Genomic DNA, 26,467 nt, shown 5'->3' on the forward strand with positions numbered 1-26,467 from the left:
GGGATCCTCCCAGACCGGGGCGCGAACCCGGTTCCCCTGCATCGGCAGGCGGACGCGCAACCACTGCGCCACCAGGGAAGCCCCTATCTTTTTCTTTTTTAAAAAATATTTATTTATTTGGCTTCGTCAGGTCTTAGCTGCGGCACGCGGGATCCTCCGTTGCGGCACGCAGGCTTAGTTGCCCCGTTGCATGTGGGATCTTAGCTCCCCAACCAGGGATGGAACCTGTGTCCCCCGCACTGGAAGGCAGATTCTCAACCACTGAACCACCAGGGAAGTCCCTGCATGTATCTTTTTCATGAGCTGTCTTTTCTATGGCAATCATCTCCTGATCTGTTGACCTCACCATACCTGAATAATAATAAAACCTACATTTTAAAACATGGTCTAGCTTAATAGGTAGTCACTGGCCACATTAATAATTGAAATTAAATAACTTGGACTCAAAAGCCAGATGATGCTGGTGGCTATTCAATTGCACAGTGCAGACACAGACCATTTTCACCACCACAGAACGCTGTATGGACAACGCTGGTCTAGTTGCTCCCATCTCAGAGATGGTCCTACCCTACCCACCCAGGCCAGAAAACTGAGTGTCCTTGACCCCTTCCCACGACCACCGATCAAACCCAGTCCGTGCCCAAGCCCCAAGGATCCGCCTCCTGAATGCGTCTGCCCGCCGCTCTCCGCCGCTTCCCTTCTGTAAACAAACCTACCTGCTTCCTCTGCCTGCCACCTCACCCACACCCACGGGGCTCGCTCCACACCCCCACCAGCCGTTGTCACCCTAGTTACAACCACTGCCTTTCTGCCTCTGGCTCTCCCTATCCTTCCCAGCTTTCTTTTTCTCCACTCATCACCATCAGACCTAACGGAGAGGTCACGGCCATTTCCCAAACAGCTCTCACTTTCTCTTCTTTGGAGCCCTAGGTGGATTTTTACTTCCGGGCTCCTTGGGCGGGTGAAGCCACGTGACAATTCCGGCCTATGAGTGTGCGCGGAAGTACCGGTGAGCCCCCAGGCCTGGCTGTTGACAGGCCGGCTGAGTCTCTACCCTGAGCCAGGTGACTGAGATGGGGGCTGCTCGCCAGCCTGAATCCCTGAGTGAGTACAACGAGTAGAGTCCCTTGACTACCCGTGATGGGCAGTTAGGGTCAGTTCATAAAAAATAACCTGCAAAAAAAAATTTTTTTTAAGTCCCTGGGATTTGGAGGGACTATTCTAAACCTGGCAGCCTGGTTATCATTCTAGTAAATGTAAATGTAAATCTGATCATGCCACTGTCTTTCGTAAACCCTCACTGCCTCCCTATTTCCCTCAGTAAAAACTCCACTCTTCACGTAGCATGCACAGCATTTTGTGTTCTGACCCTCGCTTGCCTCTCCATCATTTCTCATCTCAACCATCACTTTGTATTATTTTTATTTATTTTATTGTGATACAATATACCTACCCCTCATTAAGGAGTCCATGGCCCCCTGCTGTGCATACATGGATCTACTGCTGTGCTCTCACCTGTCTACACACCTGTCTCCTGCACAATACCAGGGATCCTAGAATGCAGAGACCATGTCTGATAGATTTCTGTGTCTCTAGTGCCCAGTACACAGCAATGTGTATTTGGTGAATAAGTAAGTGACTGATAAAAAGTGAGTTTGGGGCTTCCCTGGTGACGCAGTGGTTGAGAGTCCGCCTGCCGATGCAGGGGACACGGGTTCGTGCCCCGGTCCGGGAGGATCCCACATGCCGCGGAGCGGCTGGGCCCGTGAGCCATGGCCGCTGAGCCTGCGCTCCGCAACGGGAGAGGCCACAACAGTGAGAGGCCAGCGTACCGCCAAAAAAAAAAAAAAGAAAAGTGAGCTTGATAATTAACTCCCCACCAAGTCACTTTCCTGAGGAAGCCATCAGTTCACTGGTCCAATTCCTACTATCCACTCAGTTCTTTTTTTAAAAATTTATTTATTTATCTTTGGCTACGTTGGGTCTTCGTTGCTGTGCGGGGGCTTTCTCTAGTTGCAGAGATCGGGGGCTACTCTTCGTTGTGGTGCCCGGGCTTCTCATCACGGTGGGTCGGAGTATGGGCTCTAGGCACACGGGCTTCATTAGTTGTGGCACACAGGCTCAGTAGTTGTGGCTCGCTGGCTTAGTTGCTCCACGGCATGTGGGATCTTCCCGAACCAGGGATTGAACCCGTGTCCCCTGCATGGGCAGGCGGATTCTTAACCACTGTGCCACCAGGGAAGTCCCTCCACTCAGTTCTTATTCCTTTATTTTGACATACATTGTTTCATTTAACTCCTACAACAAGGTAAGCATTACATCCCTATTTTACAGAGGAGAAAACTGAGATTCAGGGTACCAAAGCATCTTGCCCAACTCAGAATTGCTTAACCAAGAATGTTTATTGCGGCCTTTCCAGAAAAAACCCAAAATGGTGGTGAGGCATCATTGTGCCTGGAAAAGAAGTGGCGGAAAGAAGAGCTGGAGCTGTGTACCCTAGGGTCTTGCTTATTTCTGTCCTTAGAGCGTAGCGCCAGAGCCTGTACACATTAGATACTCCTGAAACAAACCTATTTGGAGCCTAAGCCTGGACACCGGCTTTTCCTGGTGATTGGGGATTCCTTGAATCTCCCATCAAGCACAGTTGGGAGGAAGGGTCTTAAGATACTCCTGTCATCTTTCACAACAAATTTAACACGACAGAATGAGAAAGCTAGGATACTCTTTCCTCACCTCCCTTTTTTTCGGGGGGGTGGGGTGTCCCTTCCAGTCTCTTTCCTCCCAGAACTGGGAGCCCAGTTTGAGCCCTACCACTCCCACTCCCACCCCTTCACCACCCCCCGGGTTCCCAACTGCGGGGTCGCGGTGCTTTGCCCTCCAGTTTCCTCGCCCTTCACCCCATGGCGGACCTGAAGTCCCAGCCTCGTACCAGTAGCGACCTGCTTCCCGTGAGCCTCTGCTCCTGGACCCCAGGGCGCATGCTCCCTACCCAGCAGTCCTCGCGCGGCCCGGAGGAGCGGATAGCCAGGACTTCAAGATGGCGTCAATCGGTGAGTTTCCGTACCGGTTTATGGCTACCAGGTTAAAGGCAGGAGTCGGGGTTCGGGGTCCAGTGCTCAGAGCCGCACTTGGAGGGGAGGGACCGAGTGCCGGAGCCGCCTGCCCTTCGCTCAGGACCTTCGCCGCGCCGGGCCCTTTGCCCAGGGTCCCACGCCGTCCAACCCTTTTTAGCTCTCCCCGCCGCGCCTCCCGCCTGCCCAGGGTCCGCGCCACTCGGCTGTGGCGGGGAGGGCGACGGCAGCTCGGCGAGGCGCCTCGGGGCTTGAGAATGCGCTGTATCGGGCCTCCCCTCCTCTCCCCGATGAGGAATAGCTGCTCTCAGCCTTGCCGCAACCCAGGCGCTTGTTTTGCACCTGAGCCCTCCGCGCAAATTCGAAGCTCAAATTAAGTTCCAAGAGGAGTTAATGCCTAGGACGGTGCCTGACACCATGTCAGGTTTGACGCATGTATATATATGTTGAATAGCGTTAGAGAGGTGAAGTGACCTATTCAAGGTCACTACTAGTGAGTGGGCTGAGCTGGGATTCAAACCTAGGTTTCTGGGGCCTCGTGGTAAACTGAGCTTTAATCACAAGAGTGACCTTATGACCAGCAGGCTTTACGATGACATGCATGTATAAATCGGACCGTCCACACTGATTTTTTTTTTTTATACGGAAGCCACCATGTTTTAGCCCTGCATCCTCACCGTAGCCTTGTCAGGATCAGTGCCGGGAACGTTGATCCCATTTTAAAGATGAGGAAAATAACGGTCAGAGATGTGATGTGGCTTGCCTGCTGTCACACAGCATGATAGTGGCAGAATTTTGACTAATCTATGTGTGTCTTATCCCTGTTTCTATATTCTTATTTTCAGCCCGGAGAAATGAAAAGGGGATCAAAAATATGAGAGTGATGCTTTTTTCCCATCTGTAAAAACGGGCATGAGAATATTTATCCAGGGTGGTTATGTTGTTTAAACAGACAACATGTGAAAAGGAAGCATTGAGACTTGGTATCTTATTTAAGCAGAGGGTTGTAGTGGAGAGTGCTGTGAACTAAGGGTTAAACAACTTAGTATATGTAAGGTGCTTGTAACACTGCCTGACCCACAGTTGAATGCTAGTCATCCAGCTTTCCCTGCGTGACCTTTGGGTAAGGTCATGTCACACCTGGCCCATTCAGCATCACCCAGGTGAAGGAACTGGAGTCCAAGTACTGATGATCTTTTAGATGGTGTCTGTTGCCAGAGCATAATGCCACTAGCCCATTAGCAAATAAAGTGATGGAAATACCAATTAACAGTGATAGATGAGATCAGGGTTGACAAAGTATGGCCAATGGGCTGGATTTCCTGTGGCCTGTTTTTGTATGCTGTGAGCTAAGAATAGTTTTTGTTTTTTAAAAAATTTGTTAAGGGACCTCCTTGGCGGTCCAGTGGTTAAGACTCCACTGCAGGGGGCACGGGATCGATCCCTGGTCAGGGAACTAAGATCCCGTATGCTGCACGGTGCAGCCCAAAAACATAAAAATAAAAAATAAATAAATAAAAATTTGTTAAAAAAAGAAAAAAAGACTATGTTACAGAGACCTTGTGTGGCCTGCAAAACCTAAAACTCTTCGCTCTGGCCGACCCCAGATGGATTTAGCACCCAGAAGACACTTGGCATTTCCATGTCTCTCCATATAGGTGGACAGTATGCTTCTTGAAGTCATAAAATCAAGCCAAGTAGTCACCTGCCCTCCCAAGAACCTGTGGTCCTTTCTCAACCTTCACTGAAAATCTGTCATAAACAGGAACTGTGTGTGGGGAACTTCCTCCCACCTTTAGATAGCTCAAAGGCAGAAAGACAGATAATAATAATTCCTATTTACATAGTACCTAGAGCTAAGTACCAAGGTGGGTACTGTTCTTACCCTTATTTTACAAAGGAGGAAACAGAGCAGTATCTTGCCCAAGGGCACACAGCTTCAAAGTGGCAGTAAATCCAGAATACTCGATGGTAGAGCCTGCTCTGTTCATCAGTACGCTCTACTGGTGTGAACCAGCCGCTGCAGAGGAGTGCTGGGGGAGGGTTTCAGTATGGCTGCCAAGGACTAAGGCCTTTGCCTTCCACTAAAAGAGAAACTTCGGAATAAGTGTAGATGCGTCTCTAATGAATCTGATGGTCTCTTGGAATTTTGTGATGGTGCTGTACTTGGCTCTCCTTAAGGCTAATGTGATTTTTTTTTTCTGTGCTTATAAATTTCTTAGTTTTGGTTATGGAAATGCTGTTTTCTTCGTAGTACAGAGATATAAATATGAAGAAAAATAAATTGTTGGCTTTTTTCTCCAGTGATGTGCCAAGGCACTGTGTCAGCCCCTGAATGTGAGAATGAGAATATGTTTTCATAGTTTGTGTGAATGTGAAAAAATAGCTTCACTGGGCCTAGCAGTGACCTAAATACTTTTTTTTTTTTTGAGTCACCAGCCTTATACCAGTTGAAAATATTTTTTAAATTCTGTGTTTCTCTTGCACATTTCCCCAACATAGTTCTATTTTTTAAAAATTTTATTTATTTATTTTTGGCTGCATTGGGTCTTCGTTGCTGCGTGCGGGCTTTCTCTAGTTGTGGCGAGCGGGGGCTACTCTTCGTTGTGGTGCATGGGCTTCTCATTACGGTGGCCTCTCCCATCGCGGAGCACGGGCTCTAGGCACGCGGGCTGCAGTGGTTGTGGCGTGTGGGCTTCAGCAGTTGTGGCTCACGGGCTCCAGAAGTTGTGGCACGCAGGCTCAGTAATTGTGGCACACGGGCTTTGTTGCTCCACGGCATGTGGGATCTTCCCTGACCAGGGCTTGAACCCGTGTCCCCTGCATTGGCAGGCGGATTCTCAACCACTGGGCCACCAGGGAAGTCCCAACATAGTTCTGTTTTTAAAAGCATTTTCAACCTTTTTATTATGGAAGACTTCAAATACAAAGAAAACAGAATAATGTAATGAATGCTTTGTATTCGTTACAGAGCATCAACAGTTAGCAGCATTCTGCCATTCTAGTTCCATCTGTCCCTTCATTGTCCCCTCCCTACCACATTGCCATATTTAAAGCCAGTTGGTATTAGAATGACATGTTTGTACTCCTCCCTGCATGCAAGAAGACTTCGAGAGTGTAGCAAAGGTAGCCACCATGTTCTTACTCAAGAAGAAACGTGGTATAGTAATTCTTGGACTAAAAGCCTACTAATTCAAGTGACGACAAAACTGGGATGTAAGATGTGTACTTGTTAAACTTTTCTTGAAATACCACAGGCAAGGTGACAGAGTAGGGTATAGGTCATTCTCAGATGACATTATTGTTTGGTGTTGAGCTCAATATCATTGACACTTAATATTCCTGATTTGGAACATTCCTGAAATTCATTTGAGACTATCTTACATTTCAAAAGTATTACCAAACTAATCACAGTTTCTGTTCATAAAAGAACTAAAGTTAATCCCTGAAGTGCTATAAATGTCCTAAAGTTCGGTTATATGCCATTTCTTTCTCTGCCACCTCCCTTTTGTTTTCTTGGATGTTTCACGTGGACCTTAAAGAGATTTCAACAGTAATAATAACAGTTTACAGTTCTGAGCATGTTCAAATGCTTTTACATAGATTCTCCTTCAATCCTTGGAATAAGCCACTTCACAGAGGAGGAAACTGGAGCTCAGAGGTTACATAGGAAAGAAGTGCTGGTGCTTGAGATAAGGCGGGCAGGGCAGGAGGCCTTCTAGGAGATGACCGTTACGTTGAGATAGACCTGTGATGATCCAGGGGCACTGCAGATACAAAGGCCCTCAGGTGAAAATAATCCTGTTGCATCTGAGAAACAGAGAAGGGTTTGGCTGAAGTGAGGTGAGCCCAGGAGGATGAGCGGGTTTGAGATGCCATCTTGCTCACTGGAATGCTGGCTTCTGAGCACGAGGCTGTCATCTGCAGTTAGTGCTGTACCCACAGTGCTTAGCAGGCTGCCTAGCACACAGCAGGTGCTCCATGTGTTTGGATAAGTCTAGATGGAAGGTTGGGGCCAGTTTGTTGGGGACAGGCCACCTCAACCATGACCCTAAAACCATGTGTGCCTCCACCTGTCACTTGTGACTTCTTGACAAGCAGTCATTCTGGTCCATCAAGGCCAAATGTCTCATTCTCCAGACAACCTGTAGCAGATTAGAAGCTGCCATTAAGCCTGAAGGCCCTTGTCCTTGATAAGGGTTGGGAGACGTCAAGAGACCTGTGGGATTCCCCTTAGTGCACTCTTGAGGCTGGTCCTTAAGGAGCCCGAGTCCTTCCTTAGGTCCCGAAAATGGAGGAGAAACCTTGGAGTGACTTAGTCTGGCTCCTCCTGTGGTTGGTCATCTTTAAGAAGAGGCAGTAGCCCTTGACTCCTTGCTCTGAAGAGGACACCTGCCAAACAGATTTTTTTTTTTTTTAATTTTAAATTTATTTATTTATTTATTTTTGGCTGTGTTAGGTCTTCGTTGCTGCACACAGGCTTTCTCTAGTTGCAGCGAGTGGGGGCTACTCTTCGTTGGCGGTGCGCGGGCTTCTCATTGCAGTGTGGCTTCTCGTTGTGGAGCATGGGCTCTAGGTGCACGGGCTTCAGTAGTGGTGGCTCACGGGCTCAGTAGTTGTGGCTGGCGGGCTCTAGAGCACAGGTTAGTTGTGGCACGCGGGCTTAGTTGCTCCGCGGCGTGAGATCTTCCCGGACCAGGGCTCGAACCTGTGTCCCCTGCATTGGCGGGTGGATTCTTAACCACCACGCCACCAGGGAAGTCCCCAGCTTTTTTTTTTTTTTTTAAATATTTATTTATTTATTTGGCTGCACCGGGTCTTAGTTGCGGCACATGGGTTCTTTAGTTGCGGCATGCGGGATCTTAGTTGCAGTATACGGGATCTAGTTGCCTGACCAGGGATTGAACCTGGGCCCCCTGCATTTGGAGCACAGAGTCTTAGCCACTGGACCACCAGGGAAGTCCCCAAACAGCTTTTTAAAGTTGGTCTTTTGGAAGAGGACAGGAGAAGAGAGATTCTCTTCTTAAGAGCATCTGGATATTCACAGGGCCAACCCCTCCCTGGCCCCCTTCCTATGTTACTCTTAAGCCCAGAGATGAATACAGTATGGCCTCAACCAGGAGCCGTTCCTGTCCCCAGATTCTCATTGGAAAATGATGTGTGGCCTGTTGGGTCTCTAGAGTGGTTTTTCCTAAGTCATTTGACATCTGTGGTCTGAGGTAGATGCTTGAGGTAGAAATCAGATTGGCTTCAGGAGCATGAGAGCCAGACCTGAGGTGGAACCCTGCCTCCATGGCCTGCATGCTGTGTGCCTTTGGCCAAGATGTACCCAACTTCTGTCTCCCCCACTCCTACTTATAAAGGCATCTGTCCTCTGCTTTACCTCTTCCTCATGGCCCTTAGTTCTCATTTTACCTAGTTATTCCCAGCAAGCTTTTATTCAAAATCCTGTTCTGCCATTATATAGACTCTGGCTTAAAATAGTATATGTGGTGTGACATGTTTATTTATAATATTACTTACATGCAGCCTCTATTTAGTAATGTTACTGAATGCACCTTTTTTGAATGGTTGAAATAAGTGACACAGAAGGTTGCTGTTTGTGTTATTGGGAGACCTTCCAGTGTGTGTTTTTTTGCACTTCCTTTTCAGTACCACTGAAGGAGAAGAAGCTCCTGGAAGTCAAACTAGGGGAGCTGCCAAGCTGGATACTGATGCGGGATTTCACCCCTAAAGGCATTGCTGGAGCGTTTCAAAGAGGTCAGAGCCTTATGGGCATGTGTAAATAAAAGCACATCTCTGGGTCTTCAGGGCAAACAGGTCTTTCTTTGCCCTGAATTAATTTGGCCAGTACAAGCCTTGTCTCAGACCAGTAAGTTATGTAGAGAAGGACAGAGCGAGAGTGTTAGCCCTCGAATTTCCATGTTTGATCGGTCCTATCAAAGGCTGGCTCTGAGATATTTCAGACAAGGAAATGTTTTCTATTGCTTGGAATCAGTACCAGTACCTCTGTCTTAAAGAAATGTCATAAGACTTAAGAGGAAAATGAGTTGGAAGCACAGGGGACATGAGTCTATAATGCTCATCTCCCTGCCAGGCAGAACTTTCAAGATGAGTATTTGAAATGGTCTATCCTTCAGGTCTGTGCATTTTAAAGTGCAGAGCAGTCCTGTATCATCGTGTCATCATCCTTTGGGAGCCTGCGTGGTTGCCAGCCTCCTCCGGGGCCCCCGTCTGTTTTTCTCTATATAATTCTGGCTACCCTGTGGCTGTCTTTTGTGTACTGTTTCTTCCTGCCCCCATGCCTTTCCTCAGCTTTGCCCTCTCCTATTAGAACGGGTAGAATGTGCCCTCAGAGGAGTGGCCTCCTCTCCGCTTTGCAGGTTACTACCGGTATTACAACAAGTACGTCAACGTGAAGAAAGGGAGCATCGCTGGGCTTTCTATGGTGCTTGCGGCTTACGTGCTTTTCAACTACTGCCGTTCTTACAAGGAACTCAGTGAGTCTCTTCTGGGTTGGTTTGCCTTCAGTGGGGTTTCCCATGACAGGGTGGTATTGGTTCACTTTCAACCTTAGAAGTCCATCACCCTGCAGACAAGCTGAAGACTTGGAGGGACTTATCAGAATATAGCGTATTTTAAGTGCAAAAATTGTGGCAAAGAGAAAGACAGGAAAAATAAGATGAAGCTGGGGTAAAGGTAATACTTAGGCAGCATTCTATCAGCCACTGCAGGCTCTGCCAAAGGTTGGTGGAAAACTTGGCTTTATCTTCCTAGCAGCCAGTGTGAAGAGGGAAATAGGTTGAGTGCTACAGTCCAGAGTCTGTGTGGTGCTCTGGAAAAGCCTGGCTGTTCCTGGTGCTGAAACATGAGAGGTCTGGTGGGAGATGTCTGGTGGCTGCTGAGTGGGCTTCATGGGCTGTTTCTGCCAGTGTCGAGCCACCTGCCAGTCTGTGGCATCCAGAGCAGTGCTGGCCCTGAAGGGTGGGCGCTTGGGTGCCGTTTTGCTGAGTGGGTGTTCCCTCAGGGAAGGAAGAGGCTGGCCAGGTGGCAGATTAGCTCTGAATTCCACAAGTAGGTTCTGGGTCATCTCCTGAAAGAAATTCTCAGGATGGCTTCACCCCCACCTGTGAAGAAACTTACCATTTTGCCTTTCTAACTTCAGAACACGAGCGGCTACGCAAGTACCACTGAAGAGGGCGCACTCTGCATTCCTGACCATGACCTTTGCCTGGCACCCCTGAATCCTTTTATATCCTAGTGGAGAATTAACACCCAATAAAAGATGACTGGTATACGGACTGCCTCACTGGTTCAGCCATTTCCCTGCCCTATAGGAGCTCCTGTTGCACAAGATGGGGTGAGGTCATTCTGCAGCTCCTAGACAGCCCAGGGCTTTGAACCGTGGAGCTTCAAGATCTCGTCCCAGGGCGCTGGGGGGGTCACCTAGAGCCTCCGCCAACAGTGCCGAGGTGTTTTCCTGCTCTGTGCCTCATTTTTGGCTTTTTGTCAGTTGACACCTTCACAATATAAAGCAGAAACCCTCATTCCTAAGAATTCCCTCCCCTTCCCCACCTTTCTGTACCATCCCGGGGTATTGGGGTATCAGGGAATTGGGAAGAGTGGGACCCCCTGGTCCTGGTAAGCTTCACTTGCAGGAAGCTTAATGGGATGATGGAGACGGGAAGGGGAAGCACAGGCCCTGATAGGCGCTCTCAACTGCTCTGTATCCAGCACCCTCTTTATCCTTCACCAAGGCCTTCAGTAACGTGATAATTAAGGTCAGAATCAGTTTTTTGGTTTGTTTGTTTTTTTTTTTTTTTGCGGTACGCGGGCCTCCCTCTGCTGTGGCCTCTCCCGTGGCGGAGCACAGGCTCCGGACGCGCAGGCTCAGCGGCGACGGCTCACGGGCCCAGCCGCTCCGCGGCACGTGGGATCTTCCCGGACCGGGGCACGAACCCGCGTCCCCTGCATCGGCGGGCGGACTCTCAACCACTGCGCCACCAGGGAAGCCCCAGATTCAGTTTCTTATTCGGGGGTGTGCGATAAGCATATATACTTCATGGAGTATAGGGTGAGATGCTGTGGATAATTATCTCCTGCAAGATCGGAATTTGAAGGAACAAGTATTCAACATCAGAAGTAAAGGACGCCTGCCAGGTGGCTGGCCCCAAGGCCAGGCTTCCAGACTGTACAGGCTGCCAGTACAAAGGCCTTTTCTTCCGCTGGCAGCATCACTCCCAGTCGTGAGACTCACATTCACCAAAAGCGGAAAAGCGAGCGCCGACGTCAGAGCTCCGTGCCCGGCAGCTAATGCAGCCAGTGGCCAGGATCCTCTCGGCATGGAGTCCCCGAAGTAAGGAGACAGAGCTTAGAAAACAAGCTTTAATCAACTTCATAAAAATTGTTCTTGTAATTGAACTTGAATAGGCCCACTTGCCCAGCAGGTTGCAGGTGCCAGTTTCATATTTCCAGGCTCAGAGGCAGGGGCCTCTCCTCTAGGCCAGAGGTGTCTGACGGTACAGATGCTTGATGGGGCAGGAGGTAGGTGCACAGATGGACTGCATCATCTATTTCAAGGGTGTCTGCAGCCCCAGCTTAAGGTATACCTTAAACACTGTTGAGCAGGTGCCCCAAGAAAAGAAACCCAGAGGAAAAAGACCATCACACTGAAGAGCCCTACATGGTCCTCTCAACTGCTGCCACCCTGGAGCAGGACCGGCAGAGGCTCCGCATTGAGTTTGCTCTGAAGGGCTGTCGCGTTCAAATCACATGGATAGGCACGGCCTCTGATTCAGCAGGACAGGGAGGAAGCAGGCATGACTTGGCCACAGCTTTCAATGATCCAGCAGCCCCTGGTGTTTAAGGAGGCCCTGAGGGGAAGGGCCACCTTCCTCACAGAACTGCCGCGCACAAGCCCGTCCCCACAACATCCTCCCTCCCCAGAGGGTGGTGTGCAGAGTCCCAGATGGGAGGCCTTGATGCCTAGACAAACACCATCGATCCCAACTCGAGGGACCGAACGGGAGCACATGTCCCCCTTAAAAAAAAGATTACAGTAAAATGATAGGGAAACTGACAGACGTAGCCCCTCAGAATAAAACCCAGTATGCCTGCCTGCCAGCTCCAGCCGGCGCTGTACCAGCATCAAACAGTTAAATGCACACTCCCAAGGATGGCCCAGAGCGGTCCCCGATAACGGGGCCCCTCGGGCTGCTCTGAGCTGGCTCCAGCTGCTGTTACTGTCCGCTGAGAAAGGCCAAGTGCCCTTTGGTGCATCTGTTGGCGTAGTGTCCTTTTTCACCACACTGGGAACAGCAGGAAGGGAAGGAGGAAACAAACAAAAAAAACCACATTGTTTCAAATGCAATTTTCAACTAAGGCAGCACCCTCTAAATTTAAGGTTGGGAGCAGGGACTCTGAAATTCTCAGCGGCACAGATCTTCATTCAAACACGAGGGAAAGGGGGCTCCAGAAGGTAGAGTGGCACAGAAACCGCAGCCAGCAGCTCGGCAGGTGGAAGGGAGCACGCAGGCCACGGCGGACTCTTGTGGTGGGGGGCAGGGAGAAGAGAAGCCCGTGGCACCACAGCTCTCCCGCCTCTCCAGGGACCAAGCCCCTCTGCACGGCTGGCCAGTCACTTACCTCTAAGGCACAGTTCTGGGGCTCCCGAGACAGGGGAGGCGGCAACGCAACGGAAGCCACCAGGCTCCTCCCCCAACTCAGGGATTCACTGCGTGGACAGAGGGTGGGCTGCACCCAAAGATCTTTCCCTCCTGGCTCGTGCATACTTGCCTAAGCTACCCCTGGGCCAGGTTTGGGTCACAGGATCAGAGAGGCGGGACAATGATTAGACTTGGGGGAAGAGACCCGGTAGAATCAGTTCAAAAAATCTAGCAGGACCCTGACTTGTCCTGGCTGATTATCCAGACCCTTCCTTAGCTTCTCCTCATTCGTTCTTGTTACTCCTCAGAAAGCAGAAGGGAATTATAAGGAAGGAAGTGGCAGCCTCGAGCACTGAACAAGGGGTCGGGAGACAGGTCGGGGCACCCACCCCGCACTAACCCACCCAGAGCCCTCCCAGTCCTCGCTTCCTTGGTCTGGAACTCGGGGCTTTGGTCTGTTCTATTCTCCCGACTGCACAGTCCCTACGTTTTCAAGTGTTTCTGATCTGTAGGTGTAACTGGTGTGGACGAGTGGCCTGTGTAGCTGCCAGCTGGACCTTTGGCAGATGTGATAACAAGAGGGAGGGGCTCCTTGGCCCCACTTGCTGCCCTTGGCCTGTCCACTGGCCTCCGCAGCTGATCCTGGGGGATCAGGATTCCCCCGAGGTGGCTTTAATATTCACTGTGCCCGTGGTAGGAAGAGGTTGTTAGGTTCGTCCCCTACCCCCGGCCCCATCTTTCTAAGGTTCCAGGACTCAGGAGAGCTTGCTTCAGAGGCCCTGCCGACACGTCCTGGAGGAGGCAGGACAGCTCAGCTGACTCAGGACACCCGAGTCTCCTCGCTGTACTTGAGAACTGCCTGGTCTCCCCTCACCTTTTTCCACAGCACCCCCTTCCACACTCTCCTCACCTGTTAGGGCTCAGGCTCAGAAATCTCTGTGAGGCCTTCCCTACATGCGTGGGCACTTTTAACTTTGGTGTCTGGGCACCTGCCTTCCCCTCCCTCAGAACACAGATCCCTGCCGGGAAGGAGCGACAGCAGTGGGTTTCTCCGCAGAGCTGACAGAGCAGGTGCTCAGTGAGTGTCTGATGGCTGTGGGAAGTGACCAGTGTGCCTCAGCCCTTCCCAAAGGCCAGTTCTAGGAACAATATAGGCATATGCTTTTCGACTTGGCCCTTCTACTTGTAGGCATGGATGCTCCAGACACCAGACAAGAGCTCACAAATGTCTGTCAGATTCAGCACTATTTTTAGCAGCAAAAACTATAACTTAATAGTCTACCGATGGATAACTGTTTACCAAGAGAGAACTGGTAAAATTATGTAGTCACTGAAATACATTAGAGTTACGTATGCCAACACAGAGAGATCCAGAATGTTATAAGGAAAAAGGGATTATAGAACACTACATACTAGGGCCCTATTTATATTAAAATATATATTGTCCTTGTGCTTGTGTGAATAAAAGTTTAGAAGAGGACTTCTCTGAGTGGAGTCCCCTGTAGGAGCTGTGGAGTGCAGAGGGGTATTGAAAACAAAACGTGAGAACAGGACAGCTGAGTAAAGTGGCTCTTTTAGGCAAACGGTGGGAATAAATGGCAATGCTCTGTACGCTGAACACCTGTGTATCATCTGCAAGTTTTCACAGAAAGCATGTCTAATTCTGTATTTCATCTAATAATCTCCACATCTGAAATCTTTGTGAGTCTAGTTCTGTTGGTGGTTTCTGCTGACGGTGGTGCTTGTTTCCTTCTACGATTTTTATTATGAGCTCATTCTGGGGAACCTTAGTTGTGGGAATTCTGTGTGGCCTGGGTTGAGAATGAATTTCTCAAAGTCGGGTGCCAGGGGCTGACCCATCCGGAGTCGTTTTAGATTAGAAAACTCAGTCTGTGGCTTTTTGGCCCTCACCAAGGCTGTGAACACAGGCCCAGACTCAAGGAAGGGCCTGCCAGTGACGGCAAACTCAGAAGGGCTTTTCTCCCCCGCCTTTCCATCCTGAGCCGAGAGTGAGATGGACAAGTTTTCCAGGAAGTTTTTAAAAAGTTTACCCTTTCCCTGAACGTCCCGTTTTGCGAGTGGGTGGGGGTGGAGGTTCTACTCCATTTCCTTCCCATGCGGGCCTAAAGCTTCTGTCCCTTTCCTTTGGGTGTGCCCACCTGGGATATGAGGCCACCTAGAGGCTGCAGGGCTCACTCTGTTCCTTGGATTCGTGCTCCCACTTCGTTCCCGGCCTCTGGAAGGTTCCCGTCCCTTTCTTGTAAGCACAATCCTTTCATTCAACAGCATGTGTTTAATTGTTCACCTGGCCTTAGTGTGTCGTGGACGGAAGTAGCATGGTCTCTAGCTCACCGGAGTGGCCCAGTTTTACTCTTCCAGTCAGCAAAAACAAAGATGTCTTCATTCTTCAAAATCAGCTAACTCTCTGGGGAATGAGGGAATGGCCACTGACGGTGAAGACCCCCTGCCACCCCCCTGGCCCCGGGACTCACCTTGTAACAGGTGACCTGCTCCAGCGGCCGGGGTCCCCGGTTGCCTGCGCTGCTGTTTTGACTCTGCATGACCCCGATGACCTGCGGGGCTCTCTGCTGGTTGGGAGAAGAGTTCTGACTCGTTAACTGGATCAAGGAGGACGACCTTTGTAATGGCGGATTGTTACTTTGCTGGAAAGAGTTATACAACACGGTTTTACTGCGGAAAACACGTGCACGCAGACTACCAATGGGGACAGGAGAAAAGAGGACGGGACTTCTCCCGCATGACCGTGACCGGCAGGAAGAAGGGCTTCCACGGTGGCCCGGCTCGGGAGAGTAGGTGGAAAAGAAACGTCTGGTGACGGTGGCAGGAGCCGCTGCCCGAAAAACACCATGCAGACACACAAAAACGAAAAAGAAAAGAAAACAAAACACCAAAGAGACGAGGCGGTCTCTGGGGCGGCAGGGCGAGGGCATGAGCAGGCCTTACTTTTGTTTGTGAGGTTCTAGCTTCAGGTCAGGATGAACGCTTGGTTCAGCCAGGTGTTTAGAGCCTACACGGCGGGCAACAGTCACAGAAAACAGTCGGAGGCTGACACGCTGACCTGCGGTCTAGGGGCTGAGAGGGCCCTCCGCTAGGGAGCCGCGTGAGCAAGGCGGACAGGGGCGCCTGGGGTGGGGCCTGGATAGCAAGGCCACCGCCGACTGACTGAGTGGGTCCCTGGCTGTGGCCTCGTCATTGCAGGAGCCCTAAGCTGGGAACCCCAGGTTGTCACGGCCGCACCCACATGCGGGAATGCCCGGCTCTGACAGGAGTTCTCTTTGGTTCATCCCATACCCTCCTGAAGGTGGCAGGCGGTGCTGCGAGGGTGGCCACATCCCCTCCTGGCTGCTCGGCCTCTGGCATGGAGGAGGGCCGGGCAGGCTCCGGCAAAGGGCTCAGAGTCCAACCAGGTAAGAAGTGAGGCTTCACAATTGGTAGGCAGTTTGCTCAGCCTGCCGGGACCCTGCCTAGGACACCTGGCCAGCCTCCCTCTGGGCTCCCGCCCGCATCTTGTAACCAAACCCAAGGCGCCTTTGGTTGGGGGTCACTGCTGCAGATTCCCATTCGTTTATGGCATTTCCCTCTCCTCTTGCTGGAGGGGAGCAGCCCACTGCTGGGGTGTGAGATCCCCTCACTTAGGAGACGAGCCAGCTGATGCCTCGACCCTCTGTTCCCAGCATCCCCCCTGCAGTCAGGCACCGGCCAGAGAACCAGTCAGCCACGCTTCCGCTCCCGCCCCGCTGGGAGTCCCGTTTGTAGAGGGAAGGGTCTGAACCGCAAGCAAGAACGGCAGAGGTGTGGCGCCCACGCCGCCCTGCACTTGCCAGGCAAGAAGGGAAGAGAAGCCCGGTGGGCGTCTAGCTCCAGCAGACAGCCCTCCAGCCCAGAGAAGGTGCAGACTGCTCCGCTCCCTGGAGTTTCAGCAGCAACCAGGGTGACTCCCCTCCTCTCCCCCCTCCTCCCACGATCTCCAGCCGGGTCTCCGGCAGGCCCCGCACTGAGGCGGGGGCACTGAGCGTTTTGCGGCCAGGGCGCGGCCAGGCCCGGCAGCACCGCGGGCCCGGGGCACGGTACCTTTGCGGGAGGCTGCGTCTGCTGCGGCAGTGGGGGCTGCTCGGTGGTTCCCATCGGCAGTTCAAACCTAGGGCTGGTCACCCAGCGGCAGAAGGGGACAGGATAAAGAGAAGAGGAGGTGAGAGAGGAGCTAGGCTGGCGGGTTCTCGAGTTCCGGCCCCGGGAAGATCACAAGCAGCCTCTAGCCAAGCACAGAGCCCCACGAGCCAGCTGGACGTAGGGCGGGCGCCGGTGCTCAGGGTGGTGCGGAAGACACGCCTGGTGGGCCTGGACTCAGACCCAGCTCTGCCTACACCTAGCTGTGAGCCTGGGCAAGTGCTGCTCAGAGAAAGGACGGAAACACAGCTGGTGCTGTCAGGGCCTCTCCAGAGGCGCTCTGTACACAGAAGGCCTTCCCAACAAACACCCTTCCTTCCCTGCAGGGGCATCTCAAGCGTCAGACCTCTGACAGCAGAGGTCTGGGGGACACGCCCTCCACCACCGCCCCACGCGGAGGAATCCTGGGCCACCTGCAGGCTCCTAGGCTTTCATCCAGGGAGTGGGACCAAGTCAGGAGTGCCAGCCACCTGCCCACCACGTGGCAGCAACCAGGACACTCTGCTTCCGTGCAGGGGTCAGCAGCATGGATGGAGGCAGCACAGGGGGTCGGGGGGACACTACTCTACGATGATCCCAGTGCCACCCCGCAACCACCCAAAGTGACGGAGGTGCACCGAGACCCAGGAGAGGAGCGCTGAGCCCTCCCACGCAAGGACTGGGCTCCAGAGGTCACAGATCTGCCTTTGACCGGGAGCTACCACCTGCCCCCGGCCAGCGGCTGAGCTCTGAGCCCCAGTGTCCCCATGTGTGAAATGGGGACATCCTTTCACATGTGAGGGTTCTATGAACCTCCATATAGGAGGCCCCGAAACTGAAGCTCCCTTCCTTCAGGGCACAGGTTCTTAATCTGAGGTCACATGTGCCTGAGTTTTTCTGGAGCACAGGGCCCGTAGCTTTCATCTGAGTCCTAGATGGTCTGGGACACAGTAAAGGTTACCCTGCTTTAGGCAGAGCCACCTCCGCTCAGGAAGCAGTGGTGGTCCCTCCCCATCTCCCACCCCTGTCCCAGACCCTGTGCTGACACTACCCAGTGACCAAAGGCCCGATGGACCCAGGGGAGATACAGGGGGCAGCAGGGCCTGGGCAGGGGCTGGCTACTCACTGCATGAATTTACACGAGGGCCCCTCCGGGCAGAATCCCACGAGGTAATTCACACAGATGACTCTCCGCGTGTGCCGGTGCCTGCACAGGGGGCCTGTGGAGCCAAGCGCCAGGGTCACTCAGATTGCCCCTCTTCAGGGGATGCCCTCATGCCCTTCTGCCAGTCAGAGCCCTGCCCACACTGCTGCCTGGGGGCAGAAAGCAAGAACAGGGCTTCAAGTGCTGGCTCTGCCTCTTATTCAGCAGGCCAGCGGGCAGGGTACACACCCTCTCAAACGCTAGGTTCCTCATCAGAAATACGGGTGAGAATGCGGTCCAGTGGGAACCTGGGGAGGCTCGAGTGACTGGGTGTGAAGAAGACTCACTAGCCCCCCAGTGCCTAATACCACGTTCTGCAGGAAAAGGCAGGACCAGCAGAGGGTCATGCGGGTAGAGGGAGGGAGGACCGGCTTCTGGCCAGGCAGCCCCGCCCCCCGGACACCTACCATGCTTGCAGAAGCCACGGTCGTACCAAGGACAGTCCTTGATCTTGGACTCGGGGTCGATGTGCAGGAAGGGGCACTCCTTGTTGCTGCACTCCCCTGCAGGGAAGCCCAGACATGCATCCACCTGGAGAGCTGGACCCAGACCCACCTGTGCTTCTCCTGCGGCAGGGGCCACGGTACAGCAAAGAGGGCCAGGTGGGTCTGGTGTCCAGTCCCGGCCCGGCGAGCCCAGGGCAGGGTGTGTCAGAGCCTCAGTAACCTGACCCGTACGCGGGCTGTGACGGTCCTTCCCTCACAGATGTCTGTGCTGCCTTGAGGGTCGATGACACTGACAGAGGCAGGCACAGGGTACACACTCATCAAACAACTCACGGCTCCACCCCTCACCCAAAGGAGGTGTTGGCAATGTGGGGGGCCCAGATGTGCAAACACATCAGTTGAGACCAGTAGCAAATTACCGTTCCACTCTGATGAGCTCTGATGGGACAGGGGAAAGGCCTGAGGACTCTACCTTTTACGACAAAAGTAGGGAAGATTTGGGAACTCACAGCTGGGTCCCTACGGTAGAATGTGATAAAGCCTTTATGACAGCTCCTCTCACGAGCAGCGGGCCCAGCTGGCCACCAGCATCTTTCAGCCAAGTACGGGCACTGCCGACCTGGGCAGCTGCACTACCTTCAGTCCATTTACACACAAAAGGCCAGTCTGATCACTGCTGTTCAGAGCACCCTCCTTCCCAGACCCACAAGTCCCTGTGGGGTCTAGACCAGTCCCTTCCCAGCCACACTGGCCTCCCAGGGGTTCTTCTTAGCCTTTGGCCCCCAGCCCAGTTCTCCCCTCCTCAGAGAGGCTGTCCCTGACCACACTGCCTCAAGATCTCCTCAGGTGACCCCACGGCTGTTTGTCTCTTTCAGAGCACTTATGGTGAATTCTCTTCTTTGTCTTACTGGTGAATCAGCTGCTTCTTCCCCTAGGCCACTGGAGTAAAAGCACCACGGGGCAAGGACGGCGTCTGTCCTCTTTACCACTGTCCCTCCGGGGCCTAGAAGGGGGACCCTCGCCTGTGGAATAGCGTCAAGAGCCGCAGACAGTGCGTCTCCACCAGGACAGGCTCTGCAGGGGAAGTGCAGGCAGCCGGTCGTCAGAGGCCTGGAGGGCAGCGGGGCCCAGGGCCATCAGCAGGGAAGGTGGGAACCCAAGCCAGCTTGCAGAGGCGCCCCCGGGAGTCTACCCAGAAGGGCTGGCTCCTGCCTTTGGGGCCAGATGGGAGACGGCTCCCATGGAGAAGCTGCTGCCCCTTGCGCCACTGGTTCCCATGCTGCTATGGGCAGGACGGAGAGGGTGGGGAGCTGGGAAGCTGAGTCCTGTTTCCCATCTGTCTGTGCTTTGACTTCTCAGCTTATGTTGCCTCCACAAAAAAAAAGCCACAACTATCATTAATAAGCCAGCAGGCCAAGCCTGTTGGGCTGCTGACATAATTAACGTCTCCTCTGACAACAGTGCTCTGAAAGTGTGCCGCATGCCAGCGTTCCTCGGCCCCTCACAAAGGGTACAGCAGGCGTCCAGCCTCCTGCCGGCTCCTGCCCGGGGCCTGAGGCCGGCAGTCCTGGGGCCAGCGCCCACCCTCATCCTGACCAACAGGGCTTCTTCCTGGGCAACCTCGCCCAGGGCACAGGCAGGGGAGTCTAGTTCCATCACGGAGCACATCAGCTCCACCGGGCCCTGTGCCAGCCCCACCGCCCTGGCTTCTCCACACAGTTCACTCAGTTCAGCTAAGGCCACGTGTCCTCTAAGCAAAAAAAAGGCAATCTCACTTTCAAGGTTAAGAGGACAGTTCTTTGCCACCAGAAGACAGCCCCGGAGCAGCTATTCTTAAGGGGTATTTAGGACAGACGAGCTACTACCCAGGATCACACTTCCAGAGAGAAGGAGCCGACTCAAGCCTGGGGGGCAACCAGCTGCCACTCCGGAAGAAGCAGCTGATTTAAGGGAGAAGGTCCACTGGAGCGGAAACAAGGCCTCCAGCCAGCTGCCCTGCTCCCGCACCCACCGTGAGACCTGGGTTAGCCCCGACTTCCCAAAGTACCTGCCAGCGCTCAAAACACAGAAGCACTATGGAGACACAGGGGTTACGAGAGAATAACCCTAACTGCCCATAACTGAAGGGCCAGCTGAGGTCGGCAGGCGTCACAGGCGCCTGAGTAGCTGCTTAACCCCCAGGTCTTGGTGCTCGTTGGGGCCTCCCGGGGCTCCCTACCCAGGGGGTCTGGGTGCTGGGCGCCTGCCACACGCCTCACCGAACTTCGAGTAGAAGTAGCACTCGGGCATCTTGGTCATGTCGTACTCGTGCAGGAACTCGCACTGGTCCCCCTTCTTGCACAGCCCCCGCAGCCAGTGTTTGCACACAACCGTCTTCTCACCGCTGATGTGGCGGAACGGGCACATGCCCCCTGCCGAGGAAGACGGGTCGGGGGGTGGGTGTGGTGTGAGGACCCAGGCGGCCCCTGAAAGCAGCGTGTCCTGGAAGGTGGCCACTGCCCTGGCAGAAGGCAGTGTGATTTTCGGCAGCACGTGAGCACACATTTTAAGTTTCCATAGTTATGGATTTATTTTAATGTGTCTTGGGAAAATCTAAAACATCAAATCATGATCCCACAGATATTCCATAAGATGGAAACTTAAGAAGCCTAAGGGAGGTGTGGGGGGGACGGGGGAGTGTTTTTCTTAATTTAGTTAAAGAAGAGTTCCGGTGATACACAGATGTGGCAAAATTTGTAGGGGTCGTAAAAGACTGGGGTTTGAGAAACACAGCCCTAAAAGACAGAAGGCAAAGAGGACCACCAGCAGAAGCCTGGACTCCGGGTGGGCTCTATCTCTAGTTAAAAGTGCCCACTTACTCAGCCCTAAAAAGGACCGAAATTGGGTCACTTGTAGAGACATGGATGGACCTAGAGACTGTCATACAGAGTGAAGCAAGTCAGAAAGAAGTTAAAGAAGAGTTCCGGTGATACACAGATGTGGCAAAATTTGTAGGGGTCGTAAAAGACTGGGGTTTGAGAAACACAGCCCTAAAAGACAGAAGGCAAAGAGGACCACCAGCAGAAGCCTGGACTCCGGGTGGGCTCTATCTCTAGTTAAAAGTGCCCACTTACTCAGCCCTAAAAAGGACCGAAATTGGGTCACTTGTAGAGACATGGATGGACCTAGAGACTGTCATACAGAGTGAAAGAAAAAAACAAATACCGTATATTAACACATATATGTGGAATTTAGAAAAATGGTACGGATGAACCTGTTTGCAAGGCAGAAATAGAGACACAGACGTAGAGAATAAACGTACGGTCACCAAGGGGGGGAAGGGGATGTGGGATGAATTGGGAGATTGGGATTGACATATATATACTACTATGTATCAGACAGATAACTAATGAGAACCTACTGTACAGCACAGGGAACTCTACTCAGTGCTCTGTGGTGACCTAAGTGGGAAGGAAATCTGAAAAAGAGGGGATAGACGTATACGTATAGCTGATTCACTTCACCGTACAGCAGAAACTAACACAGCATTGTAGAGCAACTATACCCCCCAAAAAACCCCCAAACCCCAAAAAGTGCCCACTTAGTCTCCAACAAGTAAGAAAGAAATGAACTTCAGAACTGAAGAAATGCATCGTACACAAACTGGGGAGGTCTGCCTTCTGTAGAACCTGAGCAGTCAGTCACCCAAAGAGGACGGAGCCATACCCTGGGAAAGTCACATTTCTAACTGGTGACCTGCAGGGACTACTGGGAAGGCCTGACCAGAATGAGGTTGTGTCTGGGAAAGATCCAGACCAGCCCCACTGAACAGAACCTTCTGCAATGATAGGCATGTTCTCTATCTATGCCGTCCAACATGGAGGCCACCAGCCACACATGGCTACTAAGTAACCGAAATACGACTACTGTGGCTGAGGAACTGCATTTTTTACTGAATTAAACTTGAACAGCCACACGGAGCTAGGAGCTACTGTATTAGCTGACACAGAAACAGTGGTAGTGCCCTGTGTCAAGGATGGCTGTGCTAACAGAAGGTGGTGGGTCAGAAAGGCAGAAGACAAGGGAATGAGACCAGGAACCCAGCAGAGGAATGATGTTCCGACCAGAGAGCCTGAGGTCAACCTGGCTGATCTACCTGGCGGGGTAAATGACTGGAGTTATAGAACCACAACTTGCCCAAATCATCCATTAAAACCACCCCCTTGCTGTAATTCTGTGTGCCCTAGTCAAGCTTCTAATGAAAATTTAGTTTCCAAATAAATTTGGCTACGGGAAGAAAGATTCCCAGACCTGTACATGGCACGTAGGGTCCCACCCGGCCGTGCGTCTTGTGAATCAGCAGAGAGTTTGGCTCGTGCTGTCTGTGTTGGGACCTGGTTAATATGGACACGAACGCCACGAGACACATTATCACGGAGTTCTTTGATGAGAGTACACAGAGGACACGAGCTTGCGTACACTGCAGAATCAGAAAAGGCCTGGGCTCAGCCACTCACTGACTCTACGACCTTGAGAAAGTTCCTGAACACCTCAGGGCTAGGGGCCTCTGTCCATGTCACAGGTCAGCTCGTGGCTGCAGAGAAAGTGAGGTGAGAAGGCAGACTCAGAGCCAGATTCAGGCCTGTGTTCCAGGTTTCAGGCAGAACACCCCACCACGTTCCTAGCTTTTCTGGACCACAGTTTCATCTAGGGACACCGTGAGTCTGCAGAAAGCAGGGTGAGCCAGGGACCTGAGAGCCTGCGAGTCTGCCGTGGACAGGGCGGTGGAGGGCGCCTCACGGGGAATGTGGGGAGCCAGGGGTCTCTTACCTTTGCCACAGGCAGCTTTCAAAAAGAATTCGCAGACAGCAGCCCCCGACTCTGCAGAGAGGAGAAGAGGTGTCAAACAAAGCGATGTGTAACTGCTATTGGTGACATCTGAAGATGGGGAGGGAACCCTACCGGCCTTTAACCCACGGAGGGGTCAAGGCACAGGAAACGGAGCGGCAAAGAAATGCTAAGCCTGAGCAAGCAAGGAGAAAGCTCCTTGGTTCAGCCCTTCCCTGCAAAATGAGACATCCGCACCGAGACCAGTCATTATTCGGGGCTTTCTGAGACTCTCCTATAAGCAAGATGCTTTCAAGGAGTTCAGAGTGGATGGGGGAAGGAAGGATGGAATGCAAGATCACAGAAATTCATTACTGCCCGCTTGGACGTTCCAGAGGGCTAATCCAGGGGCACTTCAACCTGAGGCAGAGGGAGGGAATGATCTCACAGGAAGCACAAACAAGCGAATGGGGACTCTGAGGTGGAACCGGCTCCAGAGAAGAGGCAGGCGCCTCGGAGAAGCTATTCCGGAGGGAAGAGCATAACTGAAGACACAGGAGCAGGACCGCTCTTAACATGCAATACCAACACACAGTAATTAAAGGAGCACAGTCTTCTGCTTCCACAGACGGAGCCGGTCCTGGTGAGGGGAGCAGGAGAATAAAAGCTGAGCGCAGTGGAAGTCAGTGGGGCCCAGGGCTGTCCCAAGGAGCCCGGGGACTCACCTGCCATGGCCACCAGAATAAACAGCCCGTGCCTTCCCACACAGTTTTCTCTATCAACAGGCATTTTGGCGTCACGGGAAACCCACCGACACCATCTCTGAAGCCCGCTTACGTGCCTCTCCTTGCTAACTTGCAAGAGATTCGTTGGCTTCTTGGAAGCAGGCAGCTTTTGCTAGGACAGGCTTAAGGTTCCAGTGGTGGGAGTCACAGGGGTGTCACTCGTTTGCATTTCAAAAAGTCCGAGAAGTCTTACGTTAAAAAAACGTACCATTTAAGAGTATTTCTGGGCCTTCATTCTTTTCAGAGGTTAAGGTCGTTTCATTCTCTAAAGCCACAAGAAGTCCAGAGCCGTGGGGATCGGGTTTTAGGCAGACACGATAAAGGAGTATGCCTTCAGGGCATAACCAAGTATCAGTTAGAACTGATACTTCCCCATATTAAGATGGGACTGAAGTGCGGGGAAGGGGGAAGAAGAGCTGCGGCCTCCCTGGCCTCTAACACTCTGACCGTGATCTCAGGCAGGCAACGAATGTTGACGGCGCTCACCAAGTCTGAGGCAGGACCTGTGGCCAGGTATGTCCTGGACCCTCCCTAAGAACAGGTTTGTGGGCTCCCCACCTCTGCGCCTGCCCTCACAGGCTCAAGTATCTGTGCTTCCAGGCTGGAGCGGGGAGGGAGAGAAAGAGCCGCCCTGCGTGGAAGGTTCCATGCCATCAGGCTAGTGCCATCAACACAGGAAAAGCCCACGCGTGAGTGGACATACACGTAAAAGCACAAAGTGATCACGCGTATCAACGAGTAGGTTTAAGAGTGTGTATCTGAATGTGAGCAGCGGCTTATGAGCCGTGTACAGTGGAGACAGTGCTGAGTGTGTATAAAGTAAGGCTGTTTGAATTATGTCTCTTGGGCGTAAGCACTGTCTCACACAGAAGTGTCAGCGTGAGAGGGACACCTCAGAGGTCACGTGTGCATCAGAAGTGTGGCCACTTGAGAGGAATGAGGCTGCAGGGAGACTTGACCAGCCCTGGGACACGCGGCAGAACGTGGGGTCGTGGCCCAAGTCCTCTGGCAGCTACAAGAGATGGCATGGGGGACTGCAGATGGAAGGGTCAAGAACCCTGGCGAGCTCATCTGGCTCTACCAGGCGCTGAGCCATCTTTGGCAAGTCCCCTCCCCCACCCAGGCCTGAGCTGCCCCACCTGTGGCTTGAACCCAATGACCTCCGAGATTTAATGTTATAGCATTAGATTTCAAGTATGTCTGGAAAAGAGAGAAATTAAGGAAACTGTTGGTTTCTTTTAAAGTGCCAGACGTTCCAGGTAATTCCCTGGCGGTCCAGTGATTAGGACTCGGCGCTTTCACTGCCGCAACCCGGGTTCAATCCCTGGTCGCGGTCAAAAGAAATAAAAATAAATAAAGTGTTACCCGTCCCACCTGAGTTGGGGGGGGTGGGGGAAGCCAGGAGCCACCACGCGAAGCGGGACAGTGAAGGGAACTCAGGCGGCTGCCTGGGTGTGATGAGTGACCCAGAGGTGGGGTCCAGAGAAACAGTGAGGGATGGGCTCCCAGGAGTGCGAGGCCTAGGAAAAAAATGGAGCTTGAGAGTCTCACTGGGGTCTCCCACAGAGAGGGGTAGGTGGGTCCTTCCCTCAGCAAGACTCCTCCAACGGCCCAGTTTTGATGAAAGCAGGAAGAGGGCGCTCAAAGTGGGGGGCCTGGAGATAGGGAAAGGGGATATCTTAGTACTTTCCCGTAGTTGGGGAGTGTGTGCGAGTCAGGGCAGGATTTCCAACCCAGGACACCTGCCTTCATTCAAGAGTTATTTGAACTGCCGGACGTGGTCCTGCCCTTCTGAAGACTGCCTTAAAATAGCCCCCGGGGCAGTGGGGCGCTCCCTAGTCCAAATGAGGGGGAAAGGGGGGTTCCCAGTATTGGGGGAAAGGAGTCCCGGGACCGAGGGGGAGGAGCTCCCGAACTGAGGGGGAGGGCGTCCCGGAACCAGAGAATGGGGGTCCCGGGGCCGAGTCGGTCGCGCCCCTCGCCCGCCTGCCCCGACCCCGCGCTCACTGTCCATGCCGGGGAAGGGCAGCGGCTGCGCCCCAAGCTGCTGCTCCACCGCGATCTCCAAGTCGAACTTGATGTGGTCCACGCTGGCGATGATTTCCTGCATGGTGGCGGTGGCGGCGGCGGCCACACCAGCCCGGCTCCCGCTCAGGTCCCCTGCCGCCCTCACACCTCTAACCGCTGTCGGCCCCGCAGCACACGGTCCTCCACCACCCAGCCTCGCAGCCGCCGCCGCCGCCGCCGCCGCCCGAGGGATGCTGGGAGCGCCCGGAGCCCGCGCCGGCCCTTTCGTCTGCCCAGACTCGGCCAATCAAGCGCA

At 52.9% G+C, this 26,467-nt stretch overlaps 2 protein-coding genes across 7 annotated transcripts; one reads left to right on the top strand and one right to left on the bottom strand.

Moving 5' to 3' along the window:
• Positions 1-2,918: 2,918 nt before the first annotated feature.
• On the top strand, positions 2,919-10,366 carry ATP5MF (ATP synthase membrane subunit f). Its single transcript, XM_028484778.2, has 4 exons — positions 2,919-3,050; positions 8,724-8,831; positions 9,455-9,571; positions 10,237-10,366. Exons 1-4 carry the CDS (start codon positions 3,038-3,040, stop codon positions 10,263-10,265), a joined length of 267 nt encoding a protein of 88 aa, XP_028340579.1. The 5' UTR covers positions 2,919-3,037; the 3' UTR covers positions 10,266-10,366.
• Positions 10,367-11,446: 1,080 nt separating this feature from the next.
• On the bottom strand, positions 11,447-26,389 carry CPSF4 (cleavage and polyadenylation specific factor 4). Of its 6 annotated transcripts, none has more exons than XM_007108749.3 (8): positions 26,152-26,389; positions 23,363-23,413; positions 20,812-20,964; positions 18,515-18,610; positions 18,030-18,123; positions 16,829-16,901; positions 15,229-15,399; positions 11,447-12,379 (listed from the first exon to the last, which is right to left on the bottom strand). In XM_007108749.3, the coding sequence occupies exons 1-8, from the start codon at positions 26,252-26,254 to the stop codon at positions 12,311-12,313; spliced, it is 810 nt and encodes a 269-aa protein (XP_007108811.1). In that variant the 5' UTR covers positions 26,255-26,389; the 3' UTR covers positions 11,447-12,310. The 6 variants fall into 6 exon arrangements, with proteins under 6 accessions (XP_007108811.1, XP_023974504.2, XP_007108815.1 ...); XM_024118736.2 differs by lacking the exon at positions 26,152-26,389 and adding an exon at positions 22,844-23,012; XM_007108753.3 differs by having other exon boundaries at positions 12,220-12,379; positions 15,229-15,321.
• Between the last annotated feature and the right edge of the window lie 78 nt (positions 26,390-26,467).

Source organism: Physeter macrocephalus, unplaced genomic scaffold (genome assembly GCF_002837175.3).
Source record: "Physeter macrocephalus isolate SW-GA unplaced genomic scaffold, ASM283717v5 random_231, whole genome shotgun sequence".
In the NCBI taxonomy this organism is placed as follows: Eukaryota; Metazoa; Chordata; class Mammalia; order Artiodactyla; family Physeteridae; genus Physeter; species Physeter macrocephalus.

Excerpts from the sequence above, each read along its gene's own strand:
- ATP5MF (XM_028484778.2), top strand. Across the intron at positions 8,832-9,454 it reads TGCTGGAGCGTTTCAAAGAG|GTTACTACCGGTATTACAAC; the intron begins GTCAGAGCCTTA and ends TCCGCTTTGCAG. Across the intron at positions 9,572-10,236 it reads CCGTTCTTACAAGGAACTCA|AACACGAGCGGCTACGCAAG; the intron begins GTGAGTCTCTTC and ends TTCTAACTTCAG.
- CPSF4 (XM_024118728.2), bottom strand. The coding sequence starts at position 26,254 with ATGCAGGAAATCATCGCCAGCGTGGACCACATCAAGTTCGACTTGGAG. Across the intron at positions 18,124-18,514 it reads CCGTGGCTTCTGCAAGCATG|GCCCCCTGTGCAGGCACCGG; the intron begins GTAGGTGTCCGG and ends TTGGCTCCACAG. Across the intron at positions 16,902-18,029 it reads CCCTCGTGTAAATTCATGCA|CCCTAGGTTTGAACTGCCGA; the intron begins GTGAGTAGCCAG and ends CTGGGTGACCAG.